This window comes from Setaria viridis, chromosome 1 (genome assembly GCF_005286985.2).
Source record: "Setaria viridis chromosome 1, Setaria_viridis_v4.0, whole genome shotgun sequence".
Lineage (NCBI taxonomy): Eukaryota > Viridiplantae > Streptophyta > Magnoliopsida > Poales > Poaceae > Setaria > Setaria viridis.
This window is the reverse complement of record NC_048263.2, coordinates 12,240,260-12,256,439: the sequence shown is the minus strand read 5'-3', so window position 1 is coordinate 12,256,439 and position 16,180 is coordinate 12,240,260. Positions and strand designations below refer to the sequence as shown.

General features: G+C 43.6%; 1 protein-coding gene across 1 annotated transcript; it reads right to left on the bottom strand.

Moving 5' to 3' along the window:
* Positions 1-1,805: 1,805 nt before the first annotated feature.
* On the bottom strand, positions 1,806-3,979 carry LOC117854071 (uncharacterized). The gene is made up of 5 exons (XM_034736352.1): positions 3,761-3,979; positions 3,517-3,664; positions 3,338-3,420; positions 2,481-2,609; positions 1,806-2,090 (listed from the first exon to the last, which is right to left on the bottom strand). The coding sequence occupies exons 1-5, from the start codon at positions 3,977-3,979 to the stop codon at positions 1,806-1,808; spliced, it is 864 nt and encodes a 287-aa protein (XP_034592243.1).
* Positions 3,980-16,180: the final 12,201 nt, after the last annotated feature.

Here is a 16,180-nt window from a genome sequence, read left to right as displayed (position 1 = left end):
GACACTTTGAGGTACACATAATCACCTTCCTCAAAGGTCAACTCTCTCCTAGTATCAGCATAACTCTTCTATCTAGATTAAGCTATCCTCAGGTTCTCTCTGATGATATGAACTTATCTTTCAGCTTCTTGGATTATCTCTGGCCCAAATAACTGACTCTCTCCTATCTCATTCCAATACAGAGGAGTTCTACACTTCCTTCCATATAGAGCCTTAAAGGGTGCCATCTTGAGACTAGCTTGGTAGCTGTTGTTGTAAGAGAACTCAGCATAGGGCAAACTCTTATCCCAACTACCTCCATGTTTTAGAGTGCAAGCTCTCAACATATCCTCTAGAATCTGATTTGTCCTCTTAGTCTGTCCATCTGTCTGAGGATGATAAGCTGAGTTGAAATTCAACTTTGTATCCATGACCTCATAAAGTTTCTGCTAGAAACAAGATGTGAACTGAGTGCCTCTATCAGACACTATCTTCTTGGGCACGCCATGCAAACACACAATCCTAGATATGTACAACTCTGCTAACTTTGATCCAGTATAGGTGGTCCTCATTGGAATGAATTGAGCTACCTTGCTCAATCGATCCACTATAACCCATATTGAATCATATCCATCTCAGGTGCTAGGCAAACCAACAATAAAATCCGTACTGAATTCCTCCCACTTCCATTCAGGCACCTTCAATGGTTCAAGCAATCCAGCTGGCCTCTGATGTTCAGTTTTGATCCTCTGGCATATATCACATGAGGCTACATGTGTAGTCACATCCATCTTCAACCCATACCACCAATACTTCTCCTTGAGGTCTTGGTACATCTTGGTGCTTCCAGAATGGATAGAGTAGGCAGAGTCATGAGCTTCCCTCAAGATGGTGTCTCTGAGATGTTCCACATTAGGCACACAAATCCTCTTTCTGAACCATATAGTCCCCTAATCATCCTTTGTAAAGTCTGGTGCTTTCACTTCTTCCATTAGTTCCTTAATTTCCTTAATCTTTGCATCCTCTAGCTGTCTCTTTCGTATCTCCTGTTCCAGAGTAGGTTTTACTTCTATAGTCACTCCCTCAACATGAGCAACTATCCCCAAGTTGAGTTTCTCAAAATCCTTCATCAACTCATTAGGCATCTGGAATGCTAGAGACATGTTAGCATGACTCTTCTGACTCAAGGCATGTGCAACAAAATTTGCTTTACTAGGGTGATAGTGAATCTCCATATCATAATCCTTGATGAGATCCAACCAACGGCGCTATCTCAGATTAAGGTCCTTATGAGTGAAGATGTACTTCAGACTCTTGTGATCAGTGTAGATCTGGCATCCAAGAATATAATGCCTCCAAATCTTCATAGCATGCACCACTGCTGCTAACTCTAGATCATGAGTATGATAATTTCGTTCATGTTTCCTCAATTGTCGGGATGCACAAACTATAACATGTACTTCTTGCATAAGAACATAGCCTAAGCCTTGTCGAGATGCATCACAATAGATATCAAAACTTTTCTGTCGATCTGGCATCACTAGCACTGGAGCTACAGTCAATCTCTTCTTCAACTCCTCAAAACTAGTTTGATAGGCTTCAATTCACTTGAATTCCTTTCCCTTGTCCAATAGTGATGTGAGAGGCTTCACTATTTAAGAGAATTTTTCAATGAACCTGCAGTAGTGTCCTACAAGTTCAAAAAAACTTCTGACTTCTGTAACTATGTGTGGTGACATCCACTTCAGAACATCCCTGACTTTGCCTAGATCCACTGCAATTCCTCCATTGGTGATGACATGACCAAGAAAAGAAACCTCCTTGAGCTAGAAATCATACTTGCTAAACTTTGCATACAACTGATTCTCCCTGAGCTTCTGAAGCACTAGCCTCAAATGTTCCTCATGCCCTTCCTCATTCTTGGAGTAGATCAGGATATCATCAATGAATACAACAACAAACTTGTCAAGATATTCCATGAATACTTTATTCATCAGATACATGAAGTAGGAAGATGCATTAGTCAACCCAATAGACATGACTATGTACTCATAGATCCCATATCTGGTGGTGAAAGCAGTCTTGGGAATATCTGAAGGCCTGATCTTCATCTAATAATAGCTAGAACATAGATCAATTTTGAAGAACACCTTGGCTCCTCTCATTTGATCAAATAAATCTTCAATGTGAGGCAATGCATACTTTTTCTTGATGGTTACCTCATTAAGTGATTTGTAATCCACACACATCCACTAAGTATCATCCTTATTTTCTACAAAGATAACTAGTGCTCCCCATGGTGATGAACTAGGGCAAGTGAACTCCTTATCCAATAATTCCATTAATTGTTTCTTAAGCTCTTTTAATTCATCAATAGACATTCTCTATGGATGCTTAGAAATATATGCAGTGCCAGGTAAAAGATCAATAACGAACTCAATATCTCGATTAGGTGGCATACCTGGTAACTCATATGGAAAAACATCTAGGTAGTCACACACCACTTTGATATCTTCAAAAGCTTTTCCATCCAACTGATTCACCATACAATCTGCTACTGATGGTAGAGTAGCCACAAATTCAATCCTTTCCCCATTAGGACTTGTAAGAAAAACTGACCTCTTGGTACACTGAATCACAACATCACAGGCTGACAACCATCCCATTCCAAGAATCACATCAATCCCACTTGATTCCAATACTATCAAAGTGGCCCAGAAGTCTCTACCCAATATTTTGACATTAACCTTTGGACAAGAGTAGAGTGCTTTCATATTTCCCCTAGGTGAGGTAACTAACATGGGATGTTTCATGGTGCAGATAAGAAGATTGTGATTGGCCACATATTGAGAAGTAATAAAAGAATGTGATGCTTTGGAAGCAAATAAAACTGAAGCGGGGGCTGAGTTGATAAGAAACATACCAAGCACTACATTTGAAACTTCTTGAGCAGTTTCAACATTTACGTGATTCACCTTGCTTGCATGTAGTTCTGCTGTCCCTTGTTGCCCTACGGGGTCTGGCTCTCACTCCTCATCTGCTGCATCTACTGGTTCTGCCTTGGGGTGCTGCTGCTCTGCACAGGGATGTTTTGAGCATTCCTCTTGGGGTAGTTGTTGGCATAGTGGCCAACTTCTCCATACTTGTAGCAAGTGTGCAAGTGTTGCCCCTAGGAGTGTTGGGCACACGGTCTTCACTGGGGTTCCTGTAGGAGTCATCTAGCAGTTCTGCTAGAAGTTGGGGTGCGGAGTCTACTAAACTGGATGCTGGAACTGATTTTGCCCAAAGTTCCCACTCGGGCCCCCAGAGCGGAGGTATGTCCCTTGTGTGGAGTTAAACAAGGATGTGTGTTGCTCACAGACTGTCCCTGGGAGATGAACTTCCTCTTTAGCTCTCCCAATTCACTGCGCTTGTAAAGCCAATTACCTTGTCTAGCAGCTTCTGAAAGGACGGAAAGGTATGAGACATCAACTAGTACTGGAGTGGCCCAATCAGTCCTTCTAGGAATAACTCTTGTTTCTTCTCATCATCATCAACCTTCCTCAGGTGCATAGCGAGACAACTGGATGAACTTGTGTCTGCACTCACTCACTGTCATCTCCCCCTGCTTCAGAGAGAGGAACTCCTCCTTCATCTTCATGAGGCCAACAGGAATGTGGTGGCTCCTGAAGCTGTTCCTGAAGTCCTGCTAGGTGATGGTGTTAGTATCAGCGTGTGCGATGGTGTAGGCATCCCACCAATCCATAGTAGATCCCTCAAGTAATCCTGAAGCATATATGACCTTCTCCCTATCATTGCACTGGGTGATGGTGAGCATCTTCTCCACTGCCTTCAGCCAATCATCAGCCTGAAGTGGATCAGCAGAGTGAGAAAACATCGGGAGCTTGTGGCTCATGAACTCCCAATGCTTGTCTCTTGGTGGCTGCTGCTGATTGTTGTTGTTGTTGTTGTTGTTGTTGTTGTTCATCTGATCTTGCATGGTTGCCATGGTGTTGGCCATGTTCTGGAGAAGCTAAGTCTAGGCTGCAAGAAACTGCTCCATCCCTGCAGGTATTTCTTGATTCTGCTGAGGGTCAGGGTTGGTTGTTGCTTCTCTAGTGAGGCTGTGTGGGCTGATCAACTCCTAATCTGAACCTGGTGTTCACCATTTGATTATTAGGAATATGAGATTTAGATAGTTGTATAAGGAGATAACTTAGAAAGATAAAACAATATGGAGTTCAGTTAAAATAGATTTTATTTGTTCCAATAAATTCGGTGTAACTCTCAATCAAGATATCCAAAATTAGTGAAATTTTTTCAGATCGTAATATACAAAATTAGGAAACCAACCCAACTAGAATCACCCCAATCGTAGTTCTGAAACTTGAGATATTAATTAAATAATTTGACTATGCCAGGCAGTAATACCAAATTCTGATTGTTTCACAAATTCATATGTATCTCCCTATCAGAATGCCCAAACCTCATGAAACTTTTACAAATATTAAACCATTAAATTTTGGAGCTAACTCAACTAGATTCATATCAATCTAAGTTCATTAGCTCGAGTTACGATTAAAATAGTACAGCTGTGTCAGAGAGCAGGGCGAACAGATTTGGCACCACCAAAACTTGCATGATGGATAGGTATTGATAGATAAAATAACAAGATTGTGCAAGATTAAGGTTGATTAATATAGAATTAAACCCAAACAAAGCAACTTTATTACTAAAAACTGATGTTGATGTGGGTATCACTCCACAACACACCGCACTCATTACAAAGAACGAACTCAAGCATCTATCATAAGGACAAGCATTCCAAACACACCTTTAAGTTAAGCACACACTTAAACTAAACAACGTTCGACTCTATAGATTACATTGAATTTAAACTTAAAACTCCTAAATCCTATTAAGGAAGGTCTTCAGTGCGAGCGTCAGGTGAGTTGTAGCGAGGTCTCTTGGGAGATGGGGATAGAGGTGTGAACTCCACTTCTGGATTTGTTGGGGGATCATCTCCTCTCAGGGTGGCAGCTAGTATGTCCCTCAAGATCATCTCCTCTCAGGGTGGCGGCTAGTATGTCCCTCTCGCTTTTGAGTTCATACAACTCCTCCTAGGCCATAAAGAGCACATTATTGGCATCATCCAAGGTTGTGTTTGTTGCAGTTAACAGCTCAAGGAGGTTGTTGAAAGAGGGGTTGTGTCCAATGAGTGGGGATATGTATGTCTTGAGTTCTCCACTTGTCCTGTAGGGAGTGTACCTGCAGCTGGTGTGCTCCAAATGGTGACGATGCTTGTGAGAGAGGACATAGAGTGCCCTCTTAGTAGCTTTAGCGATCCCAGCTTCCTTAGTATCCCTATCGGCAACATCATGGTGGATGGATATTTCCTTCCATGCGCCGTGATCATCCTCGTAGAGAAACACCGACACCTCCTAGTGTGACCCATACCGGGGGTGGGTGTACTGAACGCACTTGTACACGGGCTTCAAGTCATTCCCCAGATGGTGCAGGGTCCTCCTCAGCTTGTTGGCCATGGGAACACCTTCCCCAAGATCATCACTCGACTCCAGAGTCCATTTCTCTAGTACAACATCTGGTGCAATCTCCTCCCCTCCTTGCGCTTCTTCATGGTCATGTGCTGGGGCAGGCGCTGGAGCAGGTGCTGGGGCAGGCACTGGAGCAGACGCAGATGCTGGAGTAGGTGCTGGGTAGGTGCTGGAGTAGGTGCAGGTGCTAGCTTTTCATTGACCATCTCCACCTCTTTTGACTCCGCCTCACTCTCCACTTGTACTAGCTCCTCTTCTGAGTCTTCAGTAGGGTAGTAGTAGTAGTAGTAGTAGTAGTAGTAGTAGTAGTAGTAGTAGTAGTAGTAGTAGTAGTAGTAGTAGTAGTAGTAGTAGGCAAGGTCCTCGGGCTCCTAAGGAATGGAGCTTTTGCGGGCAGTCAGCTTGGTGTGGGCCATCTAAACATAGAGAAAATTAGATTGAATTAGAATAGATATGAAGGATTCCTTGAAGCAAGAGCAAGAAGCATAGAGTGAAAAAACATGAAGTTGCGTGGGGAATGTGTAGTGTAAGCCTATTTAAGGATAGGCTAAGGTTTAACAGCATTTTAGCTGACACTGTGGATAACACTGTGATTTTTTTGGACCATGATATTGACTAGGATACACTTATGGTAGAGGATGGTTTGTCTATCTTGCAATATGTGGATGACACTGTGATTTTTTGGACCATGATATTGAATAGGCAAAAAACATGAAGTTGCTACTATGCATGTTTGAGCAATTATCTGGTCTCAAAATAAATTTTCACAAAAGTGAAATCTTCTGCTTTGGGCAAGCTAGGGAGCATGAGCCTACGTACTCAAAACTCTTTGGTTGTAAACTAGGCTCATATCCTTTTCAATATCTGGGCATTCGAATGCATTATAGAAAATTGTACAATAAGGATTGGAAAACGATTGATGAAAGATTTGAAAAAAAAGGCTAAGTGGATGGAAGGTAAATTACTCTTAGTTGGTAGGTGATTGGTGTTGATAAGTTCGGTTTTGTTTAGTTTACCTATGTGCATGCTCTTTTTTTAGGCCCCAAGAGGAGTCTAAAAAAATAGAGTACTACAGATCAAGGTTTTTTTTTTGGGCAAAATGATCAGCACAAGAAGAAGTACAGACTTGCTAAATGGGAATTACTATGCTAACCTAAAGATCAGGGTGGACTAGGGATCATGAATCTAGATATTCAAAATAAATTCTTGCTAAGCAAATGGCTATTTAAGTTATCAAAATAAATGCTTGCTAAGCAAATGGCTATTTAAGTTATGCAATGAAGATGGAATGTGGCATGAGTTGATAAGAAATAAATACCTCAAAAATAAACCACTAGGACAAGTGTGTAAGAAACCTGGGGATTCACAGTTGTGGATGGGTTTGATGGGAGTGAAAGACCACTTTATTAAATTAGGACAATTGAAGTTGAAGTCAGGAACATAGGCTCGATTTGGGAAGACATATGACTTGGAAACCAAGTGTTAAAATCACAATATCCTGACTTATATAACATTGTTCGGAAGAAACATGCCACTGTTGCTGAAGTTCTTGGCATAGTACCACTTAATATCTCATTTAGGAGATCATTAGTGGGAAATAAATTGTTGGAATGGCACAACCTAGTGGCTAGAATTGCGAACATGAATCTCCAGGATGGGAGAGATGTTTTTATCTGATCCCTACACAAAAATGGTTCTTTATTCACTGTGCATTCAATGTATAGACATCTCATCAATAGTGGAGTTAAAGTTACACAGGAAATTTGGCAAAAAAAGTTACCACTCAAAGATTAAAATCTTTATGTGGTATTTAAAAATGGGGTCATTTTAATGAAAGACAACCTAGCTAGCAGATATTGGAATGGGAGCAAATACTACAGTTTTTTAGTTATGCGGAAACCATTAACCATCTTTTCTTTGATTGTCATTATGCCAAGTTTCTATGGAATGCTCTACATATAGTGTTTGGTATTGTTCCACCTTCAAATATAAATGATCTATTTCATCATTGGATCAAATAGGAGGGATAGAAACAAAACATAAACTTGTTGATTAGGGCAGGATCTTTATGTTGGGCAATTTGGCTCACTAGGAACGATGTTGTATTTGATAAATGCCAACTGAAAACTTTCTTGCAGGTATTGTTCAGGGGTACATACTGGCTCTGGTTCTGGGCTAAGTTGCAACAAAGTGAAGCTAACCAGGAGTTCCTAGTTCTAGTGTGTCGCACTCCGGCTCTACATTTCTTCACGTCGCATTGATGGTCATTTAATTTACGGATTGGCTATAGAGTTAGTTGTTATTCCCCTTAAACTTTATTTGTGAGTGTAGCAGGTAAGCTATCGCATGTAATAAGTGTGGACCGTGGTTGAAGCCGGAATATTCTTTCATTATCTAAAAATGGCTATGATACAATCCAAAGAGTTCCTAGCTTCCAAGTGTTTCCAAGATCCATTTAACGCCCTCTTTCGCAACATTCGAGCTGCATAAATTAACCACTACTAGATTTTAGGGCTATTGCCACGGCCATTATCCCATCAACTTAAATTTCGTTGCAACAGGTAGGGGTTATTGCAATGATTTTGAGTTTTCGTTGCAACCGGTTGACGTTATTGCCACCACTTGAAAATTTGTTGCAATAGGTAGGCGATATTACCACATGTGTTTTTCGTTGCAATAATTAATTGTTTTTGTTGCAATATCGACGGGTTATTGCCACGAAATACGCAATGTTGCAAGGCTATGACATTTTTGCAACGAATTTGTCACATTGCCACATAGCCCAAGGCAACAATGGAAAATCTGTTGCAATAGGTCGGTGTTGTCGCAACGAGTTGAAAATGGTTGCGAGTTGCTGAACAAATTGCCACAGTTTTTTTGCGTTGTTATAATTTTTTTTTGCTTTGCAATATGTAAGGGTTATTGCCACGAAATACGTAATGTTGCAAGTAGGAAGCAATATTGCAACGAATTTGTTACGTTGCCACATAGCCCATGGCAACAACAAGAAATTTGTTGCAATAGATAGGTGTTGTCGCCACAAGTTGAAAAATGGTTGCGAGTTTTACTTAATGGAAAAATTAAAAGATGCGCAATGAGGGAATCGAACCAGGGTCTCCAGAGTTTGGACTCAAGCACCTCACCACCACGCTATGCAATAGTTGGGTGATGGATAGGAGCCGAACTAAAAGAAATAAATTCTATGTTAGTTACAGAAATAAATTCTATGAAAATTTGTTGCAATAGGTAGGCAATGTTGTAATGCTTTGATAGTTATTCCAGTAACCTCATTCAATCAGTAATTTAATATTGTAAATGTATTTGTCAGCTAGACCAACAGATTCATCAAACGTAACATGACAGATGGGGATCATAGCAAAGACATTGATCAAAATGAGGCTTATCAAGCAACGTTTTTCCACCATGCACACAGGCAGTCCAAAAGAACATGACAGATGAGGATCATAGCACTAGAGGTTATGTTACAGATGAAACTAAACACTTTGTGAACCAAGACCTACTTAATGTCTACCTTCTTCTTGCCAAGCCTCTTAACTGCTGCAACTAATGTTTTTGCCTTCTCTTTAGTTATATCAAGCTTCTTGGCAAGGTCATGGTGCTCCCGCACCACTTTGCTGTACTTTTCGTTAGCATGATTCACGTACTTCTTGAAACCAGATTTCAACTCATCGAAATCAGTCTGCAATACATCAAACAGTTAAATAAAATCAGTCTGCAATACATTCTGACATTCAATGTTCAGATTATTTTAATGTTCAATGATTAATGTTTCAGGGGTTTATGCATGACTGACATTCTGACATAGATACATAGATAAAAACATAGACATTCCCCTGTTCACATTCCTATCATGTTCAATGATGAATGTTGAATCAGTCTCCCAAATATTGGCTAAATGTTCAATGGTTTAGGGGTCAACGTGCAATACATAGCTACATAGATAAATGTTCAATGGTTCAATGACTATCTTAACCATCTTTGAATTGTATAAAAATAAGGGATACATAGATAAAAACATATAAGAAAGTAAGAACATTACGATTTCATCGATGCACTGGTTGCACATGTGGTCAATATCGTCATCCTTCTCTGTGTCGGACTCAGTTATGTAGTCGGAGTCGGCAGTTATCTTCACCTGAAAAGATTTCCCCAGGGTAAACTCCCTCAAAACCGACCGCGTGGTAGGACGCCTGTTGACGCCGCTATGTAATTGTTGACAACGTGAGGAAGAAGCGTCGCCACGGCAGCCCCGACCTCCCTCGGTGTGGGCCTTCGACGGCGTCTCCAACTTTATGACCTTGTTGCCCTGGGCAAAACGACCCCTAGCATCGCGATGGTACTCCCTCATTGACCCAGGCAATGCAGATGGGGAGCGGCGGGGACTTGGGAGGGGACCGGATCTAGGGGGAGGTGTGCGGATCTTGGCGGAGGATGATTGGAGGAGGATGGGGAGGAGGTCTAGGCTCGACGAGAGGAGGCGGACTGGACGAGGACGGGAGGGGAGGCGTCGGAGGAAAAAATGGTTGGGTTGGGCTTTAGTTTTTTTGTGGCGTTGGGCTTTGCTTTATCTTATTACCCTGGTCGTTGCATTTTGTTGATGCCATATTTTGACACGTATGGAATCGACATCAAAAAGGGGGAAAGGATTAGCCGATGCGGCAAGTTGAAGAAGTCACGATTGGGAATCGGCCGATTTGGTGCTACAGTTGGAGATCGTCCGATTGGCGCTGCAGTGTTTTGGTGGACAGAGTTGGTAGGAATCGGCCGATTGAGAGGCTGGAGCAATTGGGCCAATATGGGCTTAAAGTGAGTCGCAAAAGAGAAGATGAGGGGGGATTGGCCCACAGGAGTGCAACAACAGACTCCGATACGAGTTGTACTTGTAAATATTTGTTTTCGTTTAAAATTAGAGATAGATCCTAGTCGGTTAAGAAGTTAGTTGTAATAGGCTATAAATAGCCACCTTTAGAGATCTGTAAAAAAAACATCAAATCAATACAACAATCTATTATTCCCTCGTACTTTACTTTCAAGTCGGCAACTTCGCCAATACTTTTCTTCTTTCACGAGTTCATGCGGGTTGGCAAGGCTGCATCGACACGATCTCCGGCCGATTCTGTAAGTTCCGTTTATCGAGTAATATCTAAGCTTTAACTTTGGGCGCATCGCTGTCGTTTCATTTAGATTTATTCACTAGTTATCAATATTTACTAAAATTCTTTGTTTTACCTGTTGTTCTAGTTTTATCATCGGTTATCCAGCTTGAGATTAGAACTTTCGGCTTATTTTTGTTTTCATCTATTACTTTTGCGTAGCCGATTAGATCTATTTCAAGTGTTGCTCCTGTAGCATTATTTAGTTTACTCCAATAGTTTTCTTCATAACCGCTGCCCAGTTGTCGGCTGTACCATAGCCGATTACCCTGTTATAGCAAATCGGCCGATTCGCTGATACGCTTCCTCGAGATCGAAACCTTAGCCGATCGTAACCCCTGGAATCTGACACGTTTTCTCCTTGCCAATCAACAGGTCAGATTGGCTGGCACGCCGCGCGAAATGACCAGGGCGATTACCCGAACAGGAGCTAAGCAGATTCTCCCAGGTCGTGTGTCCGACGCTTAGAGTCAATCGGCTGACTTTTTGCGCCAACACACTTTTGGCACGCCCAGTGGGACGACTTCAACCTCTACTATGTCAAAAGCTGCTGAAATCTCTGAAGATAGCGTCATCGAGGATCGAAAGGACCAGTGGCAACAGGAAGGTTCAAGATTTCACGAAGAGATGATGCGACGACACGAAAATCATTGGCGATGCCTGTTCTTGATCCATTGCTGGGAAAATAACCTCAGGTTGCCATCGGCCGACAATTGCCCAGAATGCAACGGTCCATATCGCAACAGCCACCCGTTCAGAAGGTCTCGCTCCAGAGACAAAAGGTCAGAGCCAATCAGCAGAAACTGGCGCGAGCAAGAGGATCGGCGCCTTTCAGTGCGTGATCGGCTAGGGGGCAGGAGTGACCGATATGATCGGCCAAGGGACAGGCGCGAGCAATACGATAGGCCGGGGGGCAGGACCGACCAGTGCGACCGACCAGGGGACAGAGTCAGCGCACACAATTGGCTAGAAGAGATGGCTGATGCTCGGGTATCAGATGAAAATCCCTTGGGACAGGAGCCAGAATGGGAGCGCACCAAACCGTCGGCCAAACCAGTGAACCCCAGGTGGTGCCTTGATGGATTGACCAAATCCCAAAAAAGAAGGATCCAGCGTCTGCGCCAATGGGAGCAGCAGGAGGAAGAGCAGCGACAGATAATGGATAATAAGAACTACAGGTCTCGAGTTTGGCGCCCCAAAAGAAACGACAGGGAAGGCGATGACAACCAGGAATCGGCAGAGCTGATGTCAGCATGGTTTTCATCTTGCCGATGGAGTTCATGGCTCCCGCCGACCGATATGACACGTCAGAGATGGAGGAACAGATGGCACAATTGGCCTTGGAGCCAATGACGGCCACTTTTGAGAAACCCGAAGACGAAAAATGGCAGCACCTCAAGGCGTTGTTCCTCAAAGGACATGTCAACGGCCGACCTGTCACCAGACTACTAGTAGATGGAGGCACTGCAGTCAACATCATGCCGTATGCCATGTTTCGGAAATTGGGTAAAAGCGACGAAGATCTGACCAAGACGGACATGATGCTCAAGGACTTCGAAGGCAACGTGTCTCCCGCCCGCGACGCACTCTGCATCGACCTCACCATCGGCAGTAAGATGCTTCCCACCACTTTCTTTATTATTAATGGCAAAGGGTCCTACAATATGTTACTCGGTCGCGACTGGATACACGCAAATTGCTGCGTCCCGTCTACAATGCATCAATGCCTCGTACAATGGGTCGGCAAAAACATCGAAATAGTCACCACCGATTGCGCCTACAGCGTTGCTGCTGCCGATGCGCAACAATGGTGCTGTGAGCACGTCAAGTGCATATCCGAGAGGACTTGGGACACCAATTTCCTGAAAGTATCCAATTTTGGCCTACAGCCGATCCGAGCAATCGGCTCTGAAGATTCAGATTAAATGGATCAATTCGTTCAAGAAGACGAGAAGCTGGGGCACGGGTTTATGTCGGCTGATTCATTAGAAATGATAGATTTAGGTGATGGCACCAAGCCAAGGCCGACGTACATTAGTGCTAACCTGGATCCAGAATACAAATGTAAATTGACAAATTTATTGAAAGAGTTTAAAGATTGTTTTGCTTGGGAATATCATGAGATGCCTGGTCTGGACCGGTCCATTGTTGAACACCGGTTGCCCATAATGCCGGGATATCGGCCGTATCAGCAACTCGCATGACGGTGCAATCCTAAAATTCTACCTGATATAAAGGCCGAGAGTACAAGGCTGATTGAAGCAAAATTTATTCGGCAGTGCCGTTATGCCGAGTGGATCTCCAATATTGTGCCCGTATACAAGAAGAACGGAAAGCTGTGCGTGTGCATTGACTTCAGGAACCTTAATCAGGCTACACCGATGGACGGGTATCCGATGCCGACAGCCGATGTGTTAATAGATGCCGCCGCAGGTCATAAAGTCATTAGTTTTATGGATGGAAACGCCAAGTACAATCAAATGTTAATGGCCGAAGAAGACATTTCGAAGACGGCTTTCAGATGCCCAGGCCACCTCGGTTTGTTCGAGTGGGTAGTAATGACCTTTGGGTTGAAGAACGCCAGCGCTACATATCAATGGGCCATGAATTATATATTTCACAAGCTTATCGGCGTACTGGTGGAGATTTACATCGACGATGTCGTGGTCAAGTCAAAAGGACACCAGGAGCATCTGGCCGATTTGCGGGAAGTGTTGGAATGCACGAGGAAGCATGGGTTGAAAATGAACCGAAACAAGTGTGCTTTCGGCGTATCCGCCGGACAGTTTTTGGGATTTATGGTTCATGAGCATGGAATAGAGGTCAACCGGAAAATAATAGCGGCTATCAATAAAGTCGTGGCCCCACAGAATAAGACCGAGTTGCAGTCCTTAATCGGCAAAGTCAATTTCATCAGAAGATTCATATCCAACCTGTCCGGGCACATTCAATCTTTCACGCCATTACTGAAGTTGAAACCTGACCAAGAGTTCATATGGGGAGAAGAACAACGCAAGGCACTGGAAGACATCAAGCAATACCTGGTCTCGCCACTTGTATTGGCCCCACCATAGGCGGATGAGCCATTCAAGCTGTACTTATCAGCCGATGAACGAGCTATTGGATCGGCGCTGGTACAGGAGTTCGAAGGGAAGGAACGAGTAATATATTATGTCAGTAGAAGACTTCTGGATGCCGAAATGAGATATTCCCCAATAGAGCGATTGTGCCTGTGTCTTTACTTCTCATGCACCAAACTCAAACACTACCCGTTATCGGCGGAGTGCATAGTTGTATGCAAAGATGACATGGTGAAATACATGCTATCGTTGCCGATTTTGAAAGTGCGGATTGGAAAATGGATCTTGGCTTTGTCAGACTTTGATTTAAAATATGAATCGGCCAAAGCTGTCAAGGGTCAAGTCATGGCTGACTTCGTCGCCCAGCATTGCAGACCAGAAGTCGCGGTCGTGGAGCCGGTTCCGTGGACTCTATATTTTGATGGTTCATCATGTGGGGCCGGGTCAGGAATCGGCATCGTTCTCATATCGTCTCGGGGGGCAAGTTATGATTTCTCTCTGCCGATAGAAGCATCAGCTACTAATAACCAGGCGGAATACCGGGCTGTCCTAAAAGGGATACAATTATTAAGAGAGATCAAGGCCGACGCTGTGGAAATTTTTGGGGATTCCATGCTCATCGTGGACCAATTAACAGGAAGGTCCGAGTGCAAAGATGATGTTTTGAGAGTTTATTACGAAGATTGCCTCCAGCTTTTGAAGGAATTCAAGTCCGCGGTTATTGAGCATATTCCTAGAAACTATAACGAGGAGGCCAATAGGCTTGCCCAACACGCATCCAGGTATCGGCCGATTCAAGGTGCCATGACTTTGAACTTGCGATCGATGATTGGCGAAAAGAGATTGCCGATTACTTGAAAGATCCGTCCAAGAAAGTGGATCGGCGTGTGCGTTTTCAAGCCACGAAGTATGTATTACTAGAAGATGATTTGTTCTACCGAATGATTGATGGGGTGCTACTCAAATGCCTGGGGACAGAGGAGGCAAAAATCCTGATGGGAGAAATCCACGAAGGCGTGTGCGGAGCTCACCAATCGGCTCATAAAATGAAGTGGATGATTAGGAATAATGGATATTATTGGCCGACGATCCTTGAGGATTGTTTCAAATATTATAAAGGGTGTCAAGACTGTCAGAAATATGGAAACGTGCAGCGCGTGCCCGCATCGGCCATGAACCCGATAATCAAGCCGTGGACGTTCAGAGGTTGGGGAATAGATTTCATCGGACAAATTTATCCTCCATCAAGTAAGGGGCATAAGTTCATCTTAGTAGCCGCGGACTATTTCACCAAATGGGTAGAGGCGATTCCATTAAAGGCCATAACATCGGCCGCTATGGTCAATTTCGTGAGAGACCACATTGTCTACCGCTTCAGCATCCCTCAAACTATTACAACCGATCAGGGGACGATGTTCACTTCGGGAGAGTTCGAGGAATTCACTACCGATATGGGGATCAAGTTGCTAAATTCTTCTCCATATTATGCTCAAGCTAATGGCTAGGCCGAGTCTTCCAATAAGGGGATAATTAAGTTGATCAAAAGAAAGATTGAGGAACAGCCTAAAAAGTGGCACTTATGTCTGACCGAAGCTTTATGGGCGTACAGGATGGCCTGCCACGGGGCTACCAAGATATCCCCGTATCAACTAGTGTATGGTCACGAAGCAGTGTTGCCATGGGAGTTGAGAACGGGGTCAAGACGTACGTCGCTTCAGGATCAGTTGGCAGCCGATGATTACTCCTCACTCATGAAAAGGGAACTCGACGATTTGGCAGGTCAACGTTTGAGGGCCCTGATCAGCATTGAGGATAATAAGAAGAAGCTGGCCAGGTGGTACGACAAGAAAGGTAAAGTCAAGCAATTCTCCCAAGGGGATCTGGTATGGAAGTTGGTGCTGTCGATTGGGTCTAAAGATCGTAAGTTCGGTAAATGGTCTCCCACTTGGGAAGGGCCGTATAGAATCAGCCGATGCGCTACGGGAAATGCATACATTTTGGAGACAATCGAAGGAGAAAAATTTACAAGGTCCTTGAACGGGAGGTACTTGAAAAGATATTATCCCAGTATATGGGTCGATGCATAAAATGGTTGCGGAGTATGACAGGATAGAATGGCTAGTTCCTGGATAATCATATAGCCAATGCGAAGAACGAAATTGCCTTGAGGAGAAAAGTAATCGTTCATGCTGGCCGATTTATCATTCGGTACGGACGATAAGGATCATGGCCGACATGGCACAAGTCGCCCTTAGAACAAAAATACTCAACCGCGCTTCTTCTTGAGTTCCCTCTCAATCCAAGCTAATTCTATCAGGAGACGGGTGCTTCTTTCTTCCACATCTTTCATCGCGGCTTCCGCTTCAACCTGGTGAGGAAGAGGGTGGCTCCGATCCAGCACTGGGCGAGATGT

What these genes read in the sequence shown, in the direction of transcription:
- LOC117854071 (XM_034736352.1), bottom strand. Translation starts at nt 3,979, where the DNA reads ATGGCCAACACCATGGCAACCATGCAAGATCAGATGAACAACAACAAC. An exon ending in TCGCTATGCACCTGAGGAAG is followed by an intron (nt 3,421 to 3,516) that starts GTTGATGATGAT and finishes CCGTCCTTTCAG; the next exon opens with AAGCTGCTAGACAAGGTAAT. An exon ending in TCATCTCCCAGGGACAGTCT is followed by an intron (nt 2,610 to 3,337) that starts GTGAGCAACACA and finishes GTTGTGATTCAG; the next exon opens with TGTACCAAGAGGTCAGTTTT.